The following is a 16,941-nucleotide window of genomic DNA, read 5'->3' on the forward strand; positions in this document are numbered from 1 at the left end:
CAGGAGGTGACAATTTTGCCTTTTAATAGATTACTGATTTACAAAGAAAACAAGTGAAGAAATGGAGCCTCCATCCCTAGGTCAAGTCACGGGCTTGGCTACCTCATTCCTGAAATGAGTGCCTGTCTGTCTTTCCTCTGCTCTTCGGCTGGCTGGCTTGCTTCCCCGAGACAGGATCCTACTATGTACTTTAGATTGGTTTCTAACTCATGAATTTGTAATCTTCCTGCCTCAGTCTCCAGAACCCTGGAATTACAGGTGTACACCACCATGCCGGGGTGCTTTGAATGGAGACTCAGTGACCACATTTTAAAAATGTGCCACAAGGCCCTTGTTGAGGAACTGGGCAACACAGAGACAGTTGTCTGTCCAGAATCTGAAAGGCTTCTGTGTCAGAGCATGGGAAAACACCGAAAATAAAGATGTTTGTTATAGACGGGTGCTTCTCAACCTGTGAAATGTTCTCAGCTTTCCACGTATCAGATATCCTGCATACGATTCATAATAGCAAAATTATAATTATGAAGTAATGGTTGGGGTCGCCACAACATGAGGAACTATATTAACGGGTCGCAGCGTTAGGAAGGTTGAGAAGTGCTGCCTTGGCCAGAGTTCACTGTGCAGCCCAGGCTCACCTCAAATCCAGGGCACTCCTCCTTCCTCAGCCTTCCCTGCCAGAGGTCATGTGTTCTCCGAAGGCTGCGCTGGCTTCCATACCCTGTCCACTGGGATGGGCCCCCTGAGATGGCCTTCTTGGTCCCTTAAGGGACCTGCTTCTTTTGCTATTTTAATGCTGTTCTACTCCTCAAAACTCCAAACTCCTCGAGATGGGGATTCTTCGCAGCGGCTGGCCCAGAGCCTTGGGCAGAATAAGATCTCATTACATTTTGCTGGCGAATGCTCAGGCTTTAGCCTGAAAGGCCACAGGGGCAACTTTAAGAATTCTTCTTCTTCTTCTTCTTCTTTTTTTCATAATCCCTACGCAGAAATAACTCTGCCTAGAGAGACACACAGCTCAAAGAGTCCTTCTTTATTACCCAATTTTTTTTTTTTTTAATCTCCCTGCAATTTAGAATGTTTACAAATCCCGACAGCTTCGGTGCGATTCACAAACAAGAAGACCCAGGCAGCTCCAGCTGTGAACACGATCGCAACCGGAAAGGAGAACTTGAGTTAGTACTGACACTGCTGAACTCGCAGTGCTGGCCTGCATGAACCCTGCCTGGAAGGGGAGAGCAAATTACAGATGTCAGCCAGGTTCCCTGGGAAGCCCCAGGCAGGTCTGTCTTCTGAAGTTACTAGTAGGCAGATCACCTGTGCTGTGGTTGTCCTCAGGTCAAGTCAAACATCAGCCATCAGGACAGAGATTTTGCTGGGTCTCAGTGGCCTGGCATAAGCCAGGGGCCATGGCGAGTCTTCAGGGTCCAACTACACAAGGACAATGGGGCTGTTGACTCTGGTTTCCTCCTTCACGAGAGAAGAGGAGCTATTATACCACAGTATAAACTTTAGAGCAATTTGCCTTTGTCCCTGGGGTGTATGGATGAAAATAGAATGCATTTTGGGAGGCCTGGCATGAAATTAAATTCCAGAGCCATAGCTATATCTTTGCCAATGGGCTGGCTTCCTACCAAGATCCAGAAAGGTCCTTGTTATGCAAGCTTGTGGGAGAGTGGAAGAAAGTGGACAGCTCTGTGTTGTGTGTGTGTGTGTGTGTGTGTGTGTGTGTGTGTGTGTGTGTTGGGGAGGGGTACTTTAACCTTACTGGGGCTACCCCACACCACACAAGTATGTAACTGTAGGTCAGTGGTATTGGTCTACTTGGGAGCTTGTTTTTTGTTCTTTTAAGATTTATTTCTTTATTATGCATACAATGTTGTGTCTGCGTGTACACCTACACACCAGAAGAGGGCACCAGGATCACGTCATAAATGGTTGTGAGCCACCATGTGGTTGCTGGGAATTGAACTCAGGATCTCTGGAAGAGCAGACAGTGCTCTTAACCTCTGAGCCCTTGGGAGCTTGTTGTATGTGCTAAAACTAGTGGAGGACATTGCAAAATTTAAGAGGCAGTCTTATACCCAATAGTTAAACAATATTTTTTCCTTTAATTAGTGTATGTGCACACACATGCATGAACCCACCACTGTGTGTGTTTGTTCTGAGAACAAATTCAGGTCATGAAGCTTGGCAGCAAGCACCTTCACCTGCTGAGCCATCTCATCAACAGATAAACAATGTTTTTAAGCATCCAAAGTAATTCACAGCTGTGCCATGGTATCATATGCCTTTAATCCCAGCCCTCAGGGAGACAGAGACTGGTGGATTTCTGTGAGTTGGAGGCCAACCTGTTCTTCAAAGGGGCCCAGCTCATCCAAGGCTACACAGAGAAACTCTATCTCAAAAAACAAACAAAGTAATTCACAAAAAATCCACACCCAGATGAACAAAATAGCCATGTTTTACATATAGGCAGGATCTGACCCTGGCCTGGACAAATTCTTCACCATCACCTCATTCTCACCACCACTGGGATGGATCCCAGGCTCCACACAACTCACAGAGACAGAATCTAGATTCGGACAAGCCCCGCCAAGGGTTTCTGTACTCTGGTCTACAAAGTGTGACTGCCACGAGCTGAATTCTAGTCTTTCCAAATTCACACACTGACTCCTAATCTCCATTGCCTTGGGGTTGGGAGGTGAGGCCTTAGGGAAGTGGCTAGTTGTGAGAGCTGAGCTCTGAGGACAGCTTGAGCTCCAGGGAGCTCATCTGCTCCACTGTTGCTCTCCCCCCAACCACGTGAGTGTATCCAGAAGGTGCCCCATGGGAGGAGTAGACTCACCAGACTCAAGGTAGGCGCATAGAAATTTGAGAGGCACAGTGCTGCCACGTCATCGCTCCAAACTGCAGCGAAAATGGAAAGTCCAAGAAGTACCCAAATGAAGCCAGCTTGCTGGCCATTTGCCAGGATTTGCTCAATGCTATCCTGAAAATGTAACATCTGGTGGCTTACTATGAGCTTTAAAATTGTAGTTTGTTTTGAAATAATTATTAATAGGTAGGAAGTTGCAAGGATAAGACAGAGACATCCCATTCTTGCGGCCGTCACCTAGTTTCCACTAGTGGTTACTGTCTTAGTCTGAGATGCTGTAACAAAAATCTGAGACTGAGAAACTTGTAAACAACATAAAGACATTGTTCCCAGTGGGGGAGGGTGGGAAGACCCACTCCAGGGTGCCAGGACAGTCAACGTCTGGTAAGAATCTGTTCCTCCTAGACACACCTTCTTTATGTCCATGGTGGCAGGGCAGCGGAGGAGCAAATGATCCCTCTTGGGTGCAAGTATTCCTGAGGGCTCCACTCTCACAATGTGTCACCTGCCCAATACCTCGGCTCCCGATACCAGCACCTTGGGAGTTTAGGAATCAGCAAATGAATTTTGAGGGCCGCAAGCATTCAGTGCCTAGCGGTTACATTTTGTGTAACTGTAGAACCGTTTCAGAATGAAGACCTCGACCCTGGCATAGCTGTATGTGTAGACTGGCATCAAGTATATGCCATCCTACCACATGTATAGATGTAGATAACCAACACAATGAAGAAGAAGAACTGGTTTGTGAGGTTGGAGAGATGGCTCAGTGGTGGTTAAAAGTGACCCAAGTTTGACTCTTAGTACCGATGTCAAGTGGCTCACAAACACCTGTATCTCCAGCTCCAGGAGATCAGATATCTCTGCCCTCTGTGGACACTTAAACTCACATGCACACACCTACAATCACACGCACATATACATAATTTAAAATAAAACAGTCTTTAAAAACAAAAAACAAAGCCCGGACCATTATACAAAGATCTCCCTGGAGCTGTAAGTCACATCACCCTCCCTACCAGCCCTACACTCAGGCAATTGCTAATCTTTTTGACAGTGTTCTATCAATTGAATCATGCATCTACCACCTTTTGAGACCACCTTTTCTTCTCTAAGCTTAAAATTGTTCCTCCAAGCACCTCTTGTGCATTGGAAACAAAGTGTTGGGTGCCCGGTGCAGGCAGAGTTCAGCGCTGGCGTTTTAGAAAGTGGTTGGATCATGAATCAAGAGGGCTCTGATTCATTGTGACCCTCCTTTCTCCCCGGGGGATTGTCACAAGGGCAAAAGGAGGAAACGGGGGACCAGAAATGACAAACTGGGGTAGGGATTTGGTGGCCCAGTGAGCACAAACAGAGATGGCAGTCTGCTGGGACCAGCTTCAGTGAGGGGGTTCAATTTTATTCAAGGTGAAGGAGGGTTGGATAGAACTTTGGGGAGAGAGTGGGGATACCCTGGGTAGGTATAGATCATTGATTGGGGCTGGGGCGGGTATCTTAAGAGACTGGTATGTCTCACTTGCATGGAGAGGCATTCCAAGGATCCTAGGTGCCTGCTTCTTATTGGGAGAAAGGGAGCTGGAGCTGTAATTTCCCTAAGAACTATGTGACATTCCTTACGTGGAGGGTGTGGAGATCCTGGCTCCCCGAGCAGACAAGAGGAAGCCCTGATAACAAACGGAGTCTTTCATTTTGCACCAAGCTCAGGGCTTTTTGGTCATGGCGGACCACAACATTAGCAGCAGGGGTGCCCGACACTCATCAATGGAATAATCCACAGGTGGCATATAATTTAATGACATTATTGATAGGTGATAGGAATTTCCGGAGGTAGGGCCAAATACAGACCCAAACAAGTGAAATGGCTAAATAAAGTGTGGTGTATCTGTACCATGAAATACTGGGATGTGTCTTTAAGGGCAACGTAAACATATCATCCCAGAGCCCATCTCCACCCGCGACCCTTGCTGTCTGCTCCTGACCTCCTCTGTGAGGTGAGAGCATCTCTGACCACTCACACCCTCTGTCACCATGCTTCACCACATTCTAGAAACAATAGAACCAGCCAACCGTGTACCGAAACTCTGAAACCGTGTGCCAAAATAACCCCCCCCCCCTCCTTTAGTTGTCCTCTTGGGTACCTGCTGCAGCCCTGAGAAGCCTGACAAAAACACATCCAAACTGCTGGGTGTGTTTTTATCATCTCTTCCCATTGATGACTGTACTCCGTGGTGTGAATACATTACAGTTTGAGATGGTTTGTTGGCCATTTTCAGACTGTAGGAGATTTGGCCGTTTCTTCTACATGGTTCTTACAAATAAACCTCTGTGGATTGTTCTAGTTCCTTGCCTTTCCAAATAAAGCTTAGATTTTTCACTTTTAAAAGTCTTGCTAGGGAGCCAGGCGTGGTGGCGCATGCCTTTAATCCCAGCACTCGGGAGGCAGAGGCAGGCGGATCGCTGTGAGTTCGAGGCCAGCCTGGTCTACAAAGTGAGTCCAGGACAGCCAATGCTAACACAGAGAGACCCTGTCTCGAAAAACAAAACAAAAAACAAAAACAAAAACACACAAAAAAAAGTCTTGCTAGGGGCTGGAGAGGTGGCGCAGCAGTTAAGAGCACTGGCTGCTCTTCTAGGGGACCTGGGTTCAACTCCCAGCACCCACATGGCAGCTCACAACTGACTGCAACTCCAGTTCCAGGGAATCTGACTCCCTCACACATGCAGGCAAAATGCCAAAGCAAATTTTAAAAATTAATAAAAAGTAAATAAATAAAAGTCTTGCTGGGATTTTGATATGAATTGATTTAAATTTATATATCATTTTGGAAAAAAAAATCTTTATTGTGTTGAGTCTTAATGCAAATTTCCTTGTATTTTTATTTCTGTTGCTATCCTATAGAAATGACTTAGTGTTTTGCCAGGCAGTGGTGGCGCACACCTTTAATCCCAGCAGTTGGGACGCAGAAGTAGGTGGGTCTCTGTGAGGTCGAGGCCAGCGTGGTCTACAGTGCAAGTACCAGGGGCGGGGAGAAAGAAAGAGAGAAGAAGAAAATAACTAGTTTTCTTCTATGGATCGTGTCATATGACTTTGCTGAGCTCGGGGCATCCATTAGTTCTAGGGGCTGTTTTTATGAATCTCTTGATAGTCCTAAGACTGCCATGTCACCTACAGTTTTTAGTTTTTCTCTCTGGACTCATATGTGCTTTGCTTCCTCTCCTTGCCTCCTGTACTCACCACAGTGGTGGCGCTCTGAAGTGACAGCAATGGGCACAGACGTCCTTGTTCCTGATCTTAGGGAGAAAGCGTCCCTTACCTATGTTAGCCATAGGATTTTTTTTTTCCAAGACAGGAGTTCTCTGTGTAGCCTTGGCTTCCTGGACTCTTTTTATAGACCAAGCTGGGGGGTGGGGCTCCCGTGGATGTCAGTCAACCTTGGTGTATCAAATTGCAGCAAGACCAGGTACATCTCCTATTGAAGCTAGGTGAGGAACTCCAGGTAAGGGGAAAGAGTCTCAAAGGCAGGCGACAGAGTAAGAGACAGGCCTGCTTCCACTGTTAGGAGTCCCACAAGGGGACCGAGATACACAGCCGTAATATATGTGCAGAGAGCCTAGGTCAGTCCCATGCATGCTGTCTGGTAGTCAGTTCAGTTTCGGAGCCCCTAATGGGCCTAGGGGCCCAGGTTAGTTAATTTGGTATGTTTTCTTTCTTTCTTTCTTTCTTTCTTTCTTAAGATTTGTTTATTATGCCGGGCATGGTGGCGCACACCTTTAATCCCAGCACTTGGGAGGCAGAGGCAGGCGGATCACTGTGAGTTCAAGGCCAGCCTACAAAGTGAGTCCAGGACAGCCAAGGCTACACAGAGAAACCCTGTCTCGAAAAACAAAAACAAAAAAGATTTGTTTATTATTATGTATACAGTGTTCTGCCTGCATGTACACCTGCGCACCAGAAGAGGGCATCAGATCACATTATAGATGGTTGGGAGCCACCATGTGGTTGCTGGGAATTGAACTCAGGACCTTTGGAAGAGCACGTGGTGCTCTTAACCACTGATCCATCTCTCCAGCCCAATTCTGTAGGTTTTCATGAAGCTGTTTTCATAATGGATGTTCCCTCCTCTCAGATGATACCAGCTTGTGTCAAGTTGACATAAAACTAGCCAGCATAGTAAGACATGGAAAACTTAACTGTATAGTGTTTAGTGGAAGGACCCAGTCTGAAAAGCGTGCATGTTCTACCGTTCTGACCACCTCGCGGCAGTAGCAAATCTCAAGGAATAGTAAATAGCAGCGTGGTTTGCAGAGGTTGGGTGAGTAGCTGGCATGAGTAGATGCAGCACTATAGACTTTGGGCTGTCAAATACTCTGGTGATGCTTCATGATAGATGTGTGCCCCATAGTTGTCAAACCTATAGAAATCTGTAGTACAGAGTAAATCCTATAGTAGACCAAGCATAAGAGCTAATCAAGTGTAAGGTTGTTCATGGAATCAGGAACCTGTGTGTGAGAGAAGTCAAAGGAACCAAGCCAAGTTTATTGAATTATAGATATAGTCTCTCCATTTACTCTAGGGGGGAAAAAAATCTAAAAATCATACTAAAAATAGCCAATTCGTTTTTTCTTTTTTCAAGACAGGGTTTCTCTGTGTAGCCCTTTGTGGACCAGACACAGAGATCTACCTGTCTCTGCCTCCCAAGTGCTGGGATTAAAGGTGTGTGCCACCACCACCTGGCTCAATCTCTTCTTATAAGAATCATCAATTGGGCTGGAAAGATGGCTCAGAGGTTAAGAGCACTGGCTACTGTTCCAAATGGTCCTGAGTTCAATTTCCAGCAACCACATGATGGCTCATAACCATCTATAATCAGATCTAGTGCCCTCTTCCGGCATGCATGTGTTGTATAGGCAGAAGACTGAAAGAAAGAAAGAAAAAAAGAAAAAAGAAAGAAGTCATCAATCAAGCCAGGTGGTGGTGTCAAGAACCTTTAATCTTAGCACTCAGAAGGCAGAGGCAGGTGGATCTCTGTGAGTTCAGGGCCAGCCTGGTCTACAAAGCAGGTTCCAGGACACCCTACAGAGAAACTATGTCTCAAACAAAACAAAAGAGGAGGAGGAGGAGAAATCTACAACAGCTAGTTTTCAGATAAGGTCACCTTGTGAGTTGAGAGGGACCTACCTGTAAGGGACAAAGACTGGTATCCTTGCTCACGCTGGGTAAGCTCTCTGCCGCAGAGAAACATCCCCATCCCTTAGGGCTTCAACACTGTTTTGGGTGCTAAATTGAACTTGTACCAGCTGTCATGAGTGCTTTGATTCTCGGTATGAAAGCCTGGGGCTCCAGTGCTTCTGTACCCGATGTCTGAGCTCAGCCTCCTTGTTTCATTCTGTCTTCCACTATACATACCTGGCTGGGCAGTGGTGGTCCACACCTTTAACCCCAGCACTTGGGAGGCAGAGGCAGGTGGATCTATGAGTCTACAAAGGGAGTCCAGGACAGCCAGGGCCACATATAGAGAAACCTTGTCTTGAAAGAAAGAAAGAAAGAAAGGTAAACTCAATTTTCTTAACCAATATATTTTATTAAAAACTTGGTAACTGAGCATACGTCACTTATAACCCCACTAACCAAAACAATAGGAAAAGAGGATTAAGGAACACAATAACAAAACTGTAAGGATATCAGTTCCGAGGAACGATTCTCCTGAATCAGCAGGATTTCTTCTGCTGGAACCTGGAGTAATCAGAACCCGGAACCTCAGCAAGAGCCGGAGCCCCAAAGCCTTCCATTGAGTGATTCTCTCTAAGAGCATCTAGAAGTGGAGCGATGAACAGTCAAAACTACCTGAAGTCTCCAAAAAGCCCCGCCTCCAGTTTTCGGTTCATTTATATATCTCCTCCCAGAGTCTGTTCACGTGATCCTTTCAGCTGGCAACAATCAAGCTCCCTCACAAACTGGTTGGTCTTCTAGTAGATTAACCTCACCTGTTCTCTCAAAAAACCGTTCCAATCCCACACTTGGGATCCTAAAAAACAGGTTTTTCTCTCCAAGAAAGAAAGAAAGAAAGACTAATTGTCTATTTTTAGTATGATTTTAGATTTTTTGCCAGAGCAAATAGAGAAATTGTATTTATAATTCAATAAACTTGGTGGGTTCCTTTTACTTTTCTCACATACAGGTTCCCCATTCCATGATAAAAGGAAAAAAGAAAGAAAGAAAACGAGGCACTCAGCATGTGTCTGTAGCCCCCCCCCCCCCCGTACTGTGGGGAGCAGAGGCAGGAGTGTGAGGGTAGGGGCTCACTGGCCAGCTAGTTTGGGCAGAAACAATGAATTCCAGGGTCAATGAGAGACCTTGTCTGAAAAAATAAAGGAGAGGCCTGGAGAGGTGGCTCAGAGGTTAAGAGCAGTGCCTGCTCTTCCCAAGGTCCTGCGTTTGATTCCCAGCAACCATATGGTGGCTCACAACCATCTGTAATAGATTTGCTGACTTCTTCCAGCCTGCTGGCTCACATGCAGTTGGAATTCTATACATAATAAATAAATAAATCTTAAAAACAAAATAAAGGAGAGGAGCTGGAGAGGTGGCGCAGAGACCACTGTTCTTCCAGAGGACCTGAGTTCACATCTCAACATCCACATGTAGCTCACAGGCTCCTATAACTCAAGCCCCGAGAGATCTGATGCCTCTCCTGGACTAGTTCAAGCAACTGCATGCACATGTGCACACGCACACATGCACACACACGCACACACACACACACACAAAATTATAAAGTAAGTCTTTTGTAAAAGTAAGGTGGAAAGCAATTAAGGAAATCAGCTACACACACACACACACACACAAATCAAAGAAACAACCAAACAAAAAGAACCTTTAAAATATATATCCTGATAGAATTTGTTCAATGGGCTCCCTTGGAAATAAAACAGAACTAGGCTTTTAAGCTCTTCAAGTTCACTAATTTCTCATGAAAGTGAACCTGGCCTTGCCTGATCAATTTGGATAAGCAATGCTACACTCTCAAGGAGGCTTTTGTTTGGCCCAGCGGTTTTTTTTTTTCCCCCCCTCAAGCAGCTATAATGATGCTGGCTTGCTAGGCTGATGGTTAATTCCCTGTGATTATGTACAAGGCCCTTTAAATTTGTTTTCCTGTTTCTTCCTTTTTGGTAGTTAGACAGGGCAATCAGCACATCTTTCATATTCTATAGAGGCTTACCTCTTCCTTCAAAGAAAGGGTCCACAGTGGAATTTCTACAAGTGACAATGGGAGCAAATTCCAATCAGCACATTTCACTCCTCTTAATGAAGTGCTTGTTTTAAACCAGTCCTAGCTACCGCGGCTTCTCCAAAAACGCAGACCCCCGCCCCCCCCACTGGATTAAACCCTTAAGTTCTTTCATGTCTGGGGCTAAGGCCTGCCTCCCTAACCTTTGAGTCACTAACATTTGCTTTGAAAGTTGACACCTTCTATTTAAATAGCAAGCACCTAACCTCAGCGGCTTCGATGCCACTGAACAGATTGATTTCAATTATCACCTTGAGCCCACACCTTTCCGAATCTCTTGTAATGTGCGGTTCTCTTCTCTTAATTAGAAAGAGCCAGGGATTACCTGCACAAGACCGGAAGGTTTATTGTGATCGGGGGCATTGTCTCTCCTGTCCACGACTCCTATGGAAAACAGGTGGGTGCCTTCCTTTGCCCTCCCCCTTCACCTTCACCCTCTTCTCACTCCACCCCACCCCCACCCATAGCTCCCTGGATAAAACTGCCCCACTGTAGTCTCTGACCAAATTCCTGGAGATGCTGCCCGCCTGACAGTAGGCATCTGGCTTTCATCCCAGGACCACTGTCAGAGCCCAGTGTCTGGCCACAGCCAGAGGGCCAGCTGCCCACCACAGCCAAGGGCTAACCGTGCTGGACTCCAGACTGTATTTCCCAAGATTTTCATTTTGGAAGAAGCATCCCAATGGCTTTTTTTTTTTTTTTTTTTTTTTTTTTTTTTTTTTTTGGGCGGGGGTGGGGGGGAGGAGGGCGTTTCGAGACAGGCTTTCTCTGTGTAGCCTTGGCTCTCCTGGACTCACTTTTGTAGACCAGGCTGGCCTTGAACTCACAGAGATCCACCTGCCTCTGCCTCCCAAGTGCTGGGATTAAAGGTGTGTGCCACCATGCCCGGCCCCAATGCCTTTTATAATATGCCATGGGTCTTCAAAAATTTAGGAACTCTTCCAGTCATTCCTGTTTCCCCCACGGATGTTTTACCTACCAGACCAGGCTAATTGAGCTTAACCCAGGTCAAACCTTAGATCTATGCAGAATGAGCATTGGCTAGTTGGACTTTGACACAGAGGGATACGATCCTTCATCCTTTTTCTTTTCCCCTTGTCACCCAATGTTTGTGTGTGTGACAGAGGGACAGGTCAGATGTCACATCTCTCCTTTCTTCACCACCCATCAAGTAATGGGGTGGTTTGGGAGGGGTATTTCTGGGCACTGTGGAAGACTGAGGGCCCCTACTACTCATGGCTTTGTTGCTCCCCAGGGCCTTGTGTCCAGTCGGCACCGTCTCATCATGTGTCAGCTGGCTGTCCAGAATTCCGACTGGATCAGGTAGGGCTGGGATGATGGTGCTCGAGACAGGTGGCCCTGGGCTCCCTGAGGTGGATGGAAAAGAGGAAGGGTCAGTAATCTGGAGCCCACAAGGGTGAGAAAATAGGAGAGATAGTAGCCATGTACTGGCCATAGTTAGTACGATCTCCCATGGTGGCCCAATTAATAACTGTAGTCATGCTTTTTCATCTATTTTATTGGTGTTCTTATACCTCTACCTCCCTTCCAACTCTTATCTACCCTCATACCTTCCAACCCCCCAACACCAGGTAGGAGGGGGGGAAAGGGCAGCGTGTGTCTCTTTACTACTCCCTTGTGTTTGTTTAGGGGCAAGTTCAATCTTTGTAGTCAGGATATCCACCAGTCCAGCAAACGAGCAATGGCAAAAGGCAGCAGCAGGATGAACCAGCAGCAGTGGTAGGCAGTAGCAAGGTGAACAGCAGCCTCTGCCGGCTCTCTCAGGGGTCATGGCGTTTATTCCCTCTCAGAGTCCCCAGAGTTAAACTATCTGAAGCTGGCACAATTGTGGACAATCTGAAGCAGCCCCATATCCCATACCTGGGATTAAAACAACATGCTTACCTAACAAAACTGAGTTTTTTTTTAATAGTTTTAAATTATTTATTTATTATGTATACAGTGTACATTAGATCACATTGTAGGTGGTTGTGAGCTACCATGTGGTTGCTGGGAACTGAACTCAGGATCTCTGGAAGAGCAGACAGTGCTCTTAACCACTGAACCATCACTCCAGCCCCATAACTAAGGTTTTGTTGTTTTGGTTTTTCTGAGACAGGGTTTCTCTGTGTTAGCCTTGGCTGTCCTGGACTCGCTTTGCAGACCAGGCTGGCCTCGAACTCGCAGCAATTCACCTCCCTCTGCCTCCTGAGTGCTGGGATTAAAGGCGTGAGCCACCATGCCTGACCCATAACTGAGTTTTTATAGAAACCAAAACTTCCACTACAAATAACTTTGTTTATTTTTGAACCAAACAATCAGGCTCACAAAATTAAAGAGTTAGCTTAAGGAGTTTCATGGGTGGCTTCTTTGGTATGATCCATGTTCTCAAAAACATCATGGGGGGGGAGGAACCTGGCCCCCAAATACCAAATACCAAATGCCTTTCATTCACATTCTCACCAAATTCTCTTAACTCTCACCCATAACTCACTTCCTGTCAGAGGAAGTGGGTGGTCTTGATTACTGCCCATTTCTGAACTTGGGATCCCTCAGGGGTCCACACTGACTCCTGAACAAAGGTTTGGGGCCTATGAGAAGTACGCTCTAGGGCATCCCTACCAGCTCAGACCGGAAGCTGTCTTCTTGATCACTGCTCCCCCCAGCCCCCCTTCCCTTTAGACAAGCTGTGCCACTAACATGGCAGCACTCCCATACTCCCAGCCAGCAGTGTAATTAAAGCAAGCTTCCACTAATTATGCTAATTATGTCCCCCAAGTTCCTACCGTTATAATTTGCATGAGAAGATGGTGTTTAAAAAAATAATAATAATAATGGCACATCATTTGCTCTTTAATTTCCTGCACTGGAAAATTAAGCAGCACCTAGAAGTTTCAGCAAGGGGAGAGTCAGTGAAGGATGCTGTTAACCCAAGAGGCATGAGGCGGCAGAACTGAAGGCAGCGAGGGGAAGCCGTAGTAATAATTAAGCAGTGGTCCATGTGGGTCTGCACAGTGATTTGTATGAGAAGCCTCACCCTTGAGGAACTTTCTTTTGGCTTGAGGACTGGAAAGATGGCTCAGCAGTTAAGAGCACTTGCTGTTCTTCCAGAGGTCACGACTTTGGTTCCCAGCACCTGCCTTGGGCAGCTTACTACTGCCTGAAACTACAGCTCCAGGGGGATCTGACACCCTTTCTGACCTCCACAGGCACCCTCACATAAATAAGAAAAAAAAAAATCTTTTTTTTTTTTTTTAATTAAAAAAAAACAAAAAGGACACAGTTTGGGTTAAGAGATGAGAAATAGGTCCCAAGAAACCAAAGTCGTGGAGGACAGTCCATCTGTAATTGAGTCAGGATTAGAAGCCACTCCTCTTAGTGCTGTAAATGAATGCTTAATTGCCAGTGGGAAATGAATCCAGGGGAGAAAACATCGGCCAGAAGGCTGTTCCTGCTCTGATGCTTTAAGAGAAACGTGGAATAATTCCTCATTTGCCTCAGTTGGAAGATCAGAACTGAGATGTCTAAGGAAGCCGAGGGCACACTATTGGGAGGAAAATTAATTACCTTAGCCCTGACAGGACACCTGCCTGGTGAGGCCAAGGGGAGGGACCTTGCTCACCTCCCATACTTGCCTATACACAGGGCCAGGGCAGGAGGGGAGCCTGGTGAGGGCAGGCAGACCCCCTTCCTTTTCCCTTAAGAAGATCTCAGCTCAGGAAACCTGAGGTGCCTGCTTGTGGCAGGGGTTGGACAGGGATGCTCAGCCGCTAAGAGAACATCTCAATTTAGCAACTCATTAATTTGGCAAGTGAGGCCAAGTGAGGCATCAGTCTGGGGCAGGATGCCTGCTCACTTCCAGCCTCCTGTTCAGGAGGAGTTAGCTGGCCTGTGGGACTATACCCTCCAGGCTAGCTGGCATGCCTTACTTCTAGCCTCGAGGCACTGTCTCACCCAGTTGAGGCCCATGGGGCTCTTTGCCAAGGCTTGCAGCCCTGGCAGGGCAAGCCTCAGTCCCTGCTTGATGAGCCCCTGGCTCGTGAAGATTTCCCTTTTCCACACGAGAATCAGTACAAGACATCTTGCTAGGCTCTATGCGTATAATAGTCCCCAAGCCCTCACACTAGACAGAGTGCTAAGCTGGGGTTAAACTCAGGGAGACTCATACCAGCATCTTCCTTACATGCCTATGCTAGATTCCGCTCATCTTATAGAGAGGGAAACTGAGGCTTGGGAGGAGGCAATGAAGAGAGAGTGCCTAGAATGGAAACTAAAAACAAGTTCTCATGTGATGGCAGGGTGGACCCATGGGAGTGCTATCAGGACACCTGGCAGACCACCTGCAGTGTGTTGGAGCACCATCGAGACCTCATGAAGGTAAGTTGGCCCATGGCTGAGGGTGAATGGGAGAGCAGAGTGCAGGAGAGGGGTAGGTGAAGGATGTTGCTGGCCTGCTGGCCTAGCATCTGCTTCCTGCTTCCCTGCCATTTAGTTGTGAGGCAGCACAGCCCATCTATGGCACCAGGGAAAACAGTGAATTAGGACCCTGGAGCAGTACCGGCTTTGCTCCCTGTCTTCTACTCTCTGACATGTCTTCCTGTTTGGGTATGATAGGATGCTGTTGGGACTGGATTTGACCTGGGCAGCTCTCATCAGCAGGAGAAGCAAACTCAAGGTGGGATGAAGAAGACTAGAGTTGTAAGACTTCAGTGAGGAAAAGAGGGGCCTGGGCTCAGTTGTTAGAGGGCTTGCTTAGCATGTGTGAAACCCTAGGTTTGACTCCCAGTACCAGTTAAAACTGAATGTGGAGATGTGCACCCCTATCCTGGGAGGTAGAGGTTGGAGGGTCATAAATTTAATGCCATTAGCCTAGGCTAAAAAACAATGTCCTCTTAGACTTGGTACAAGTTGACAGGTTCCCTCCCCATCTCTTAGGGACCCACAGATTCCCAGTCCAGGCTAAGGTACCAAGCCTAACTCTCCTGCATCCCTTCGTCTAAGAACCTCATGGACAACAGCGTCTGATCCCTGCTATATTACTGGGGTACCAGGAAGTCTATGTATCCGAGGACACACAGCGGACATTTATTGACCCAGGATGGAGGGGAGCTACTGTGTTTCCCACTGCAGCATAGAACCTTCAGGAACTTAGGGCTGGCTGCGTACCAGCAGCACCAACCACAGTGTGGGCAGGATGCCCTCCACAGATCAGCATCAGCCCCAGGAAGTCAACAGTGACAGGATGAGAAACAGCACTACCCATGGCCAAAGTCCTGATTGACAGGCTGACAGATAGAGCAGATTGTCCTTTGAGATCATCTCCCGCACTCGGTGTGGAGAACTTCCAGCCCTAAGTAACCTAAAAGGCACCATTCTGCCCCAAGGAAAACCCCATCCCACCCCTCTCCTTGCTGATGGAAGGGCTGTCGCCATCCTCTCTCCGTGGAGCTGCCCCTGACCACCCCACACTGCACCAACCACACAGCTGGCCTTCATTTTTCTACACAGGATTTAGGGTCCAAAAACATCCTAGGAGACCATGAGCAAGGGGAGCATTGGAGGACCAGCAGATTGCTGCTTAGTCTATTAAGTCCCTTTGTGGAATTAAACAGAACCAATCTTTCCTTCTATCTTCAGAACCTTTCATACCCATCCTGATCCGTTTTTTTGTTTGTTTGTTTGTTTGTTTGTTTTTGTTTTTTGGTCCTCTTGAAAAGACTGTGAGATAGGGTCACTCCCACTCCTCCTCTGGGTAGTCTCCACAGCAGAGGGATAAAAGGATAGACAAAGACATGCCGTGGTAACAAATAAAATCATCAGTGGACTACATTAATTAGTTTATTTCTCATACTTGCCACTTGAGTTGAGGAGGACACTGTCACATGGGAACCTGTGTTCTTTTTAGTCACACAGAGGTCTAGGGAGACTCCGAAACCCTTCTAGCACCCCTGAGCACTGGCCTGGCTAATATGGCCATCGAGCCTGGCCATTGTTTGGTTGCTCAAATACCCAGGCTTTCTGGGCACTTTCTCTTTTACTCATGCCAAAGCTCGAGCCCGCACCAGAGAATGGCATTCCTAAGCCTCAGCTGTGGCAGCCCTGCAGCGGCTGGCTCACAATGCAGGTGACAGATGGTCTCCAGCCTTGCAGCCAGAGCTCAGAGCTGCTTCCTGACAACCCCACATTTCCCAGTCCTGGTGATACTGGCATGGAGGGTAAACTCGCCAGGGAGGTGGCCACTCGGGGCTGAGTATATAAAACTGCTGAGGACAAGAGAGCCACGGAGGGCTGAGCAGGGCATGGGCAGTGGTGGGGGTATGTGGACAGAGCAAGTCAGATGGGAGTAAGGACACAACAAGAGAAGAAATTCCTCGACCACAGAGCAGCTATTAAGTGACAATGTGACACTGTCTTTTCTGGTGATAAAATAATAATGAGAGAGCACAGATCACCCTTTCTTTCTATCGGCCGCAGCTGGACAGAGGAGCCCACAAAGCAGGCTGGGAAGCTGTCTCACAGATGCAGCTGCGTGTTGCTGTGACCTTCTTGTGTTAGGAGCAGGCAGACATGATGCATTAACCCACAAACCAAATGCCTGCTCTTCTAGGCCTCAGAAAAACTCCAGGCATTCTCCCTGCAGGATGGCCTATAGAAGCTGTGCCCAGACAGTCTTCCTGGCTATCACTGGGGCTTGAGGGTTCTCTCACAGCAAGACCCCAACCCTGAAAATGCAATGAGCACCATCATCCCGAGATGCTGACTTTGGGGGAGAGGGACCTT

The 16,941-nt window shown here is 47.2% G+C and overlaps 1 protein-coding gene across 1 annotated transcript in view; it reads left to right on the forward strand.

The window, feature by feature from the left end:
• Nmnat2 (nicotinamide nucleotide adenylyltransferase 2) overlaps nucleotides 1-16,941 on the forward strand; it is a 159,193-nt gene that overhangs the window by 113,168 nt on the left and 29,084 nt on the right. Inside the window, exons 2-4 of the mRNA XM_051147582.1 lie at nucleotides 10,470-10,558; nucleotides 11,417-11,484; nucleotides 14,460-14,538. Coding sequence (XP_051003539.1) covers nucleotides 10,470-10,558; nucleotides 11,417-11,484; nucleotides 14,460-14,538 — 236 coding nt within the window. The remainder of the gene's footprint in view (nucleotides 1-10,469; nucleotides 10,559-11,416; nucleotides 11,485-14,459; nucleotides 14,539-16,941) is intronic.

Source organism: Acomys russatus, chromosome 6 (assembly GCF_903995435.1).
Source record: "Acomys russatus chromosome 6, mAcoRus1.1, whole genome shotgun sequence".
Lineage (NCBI taxonomy): Eukaryota > Metazoa > Chordata > Mammalia > Rodentia > Muridae > Acomys > Acomys russatus.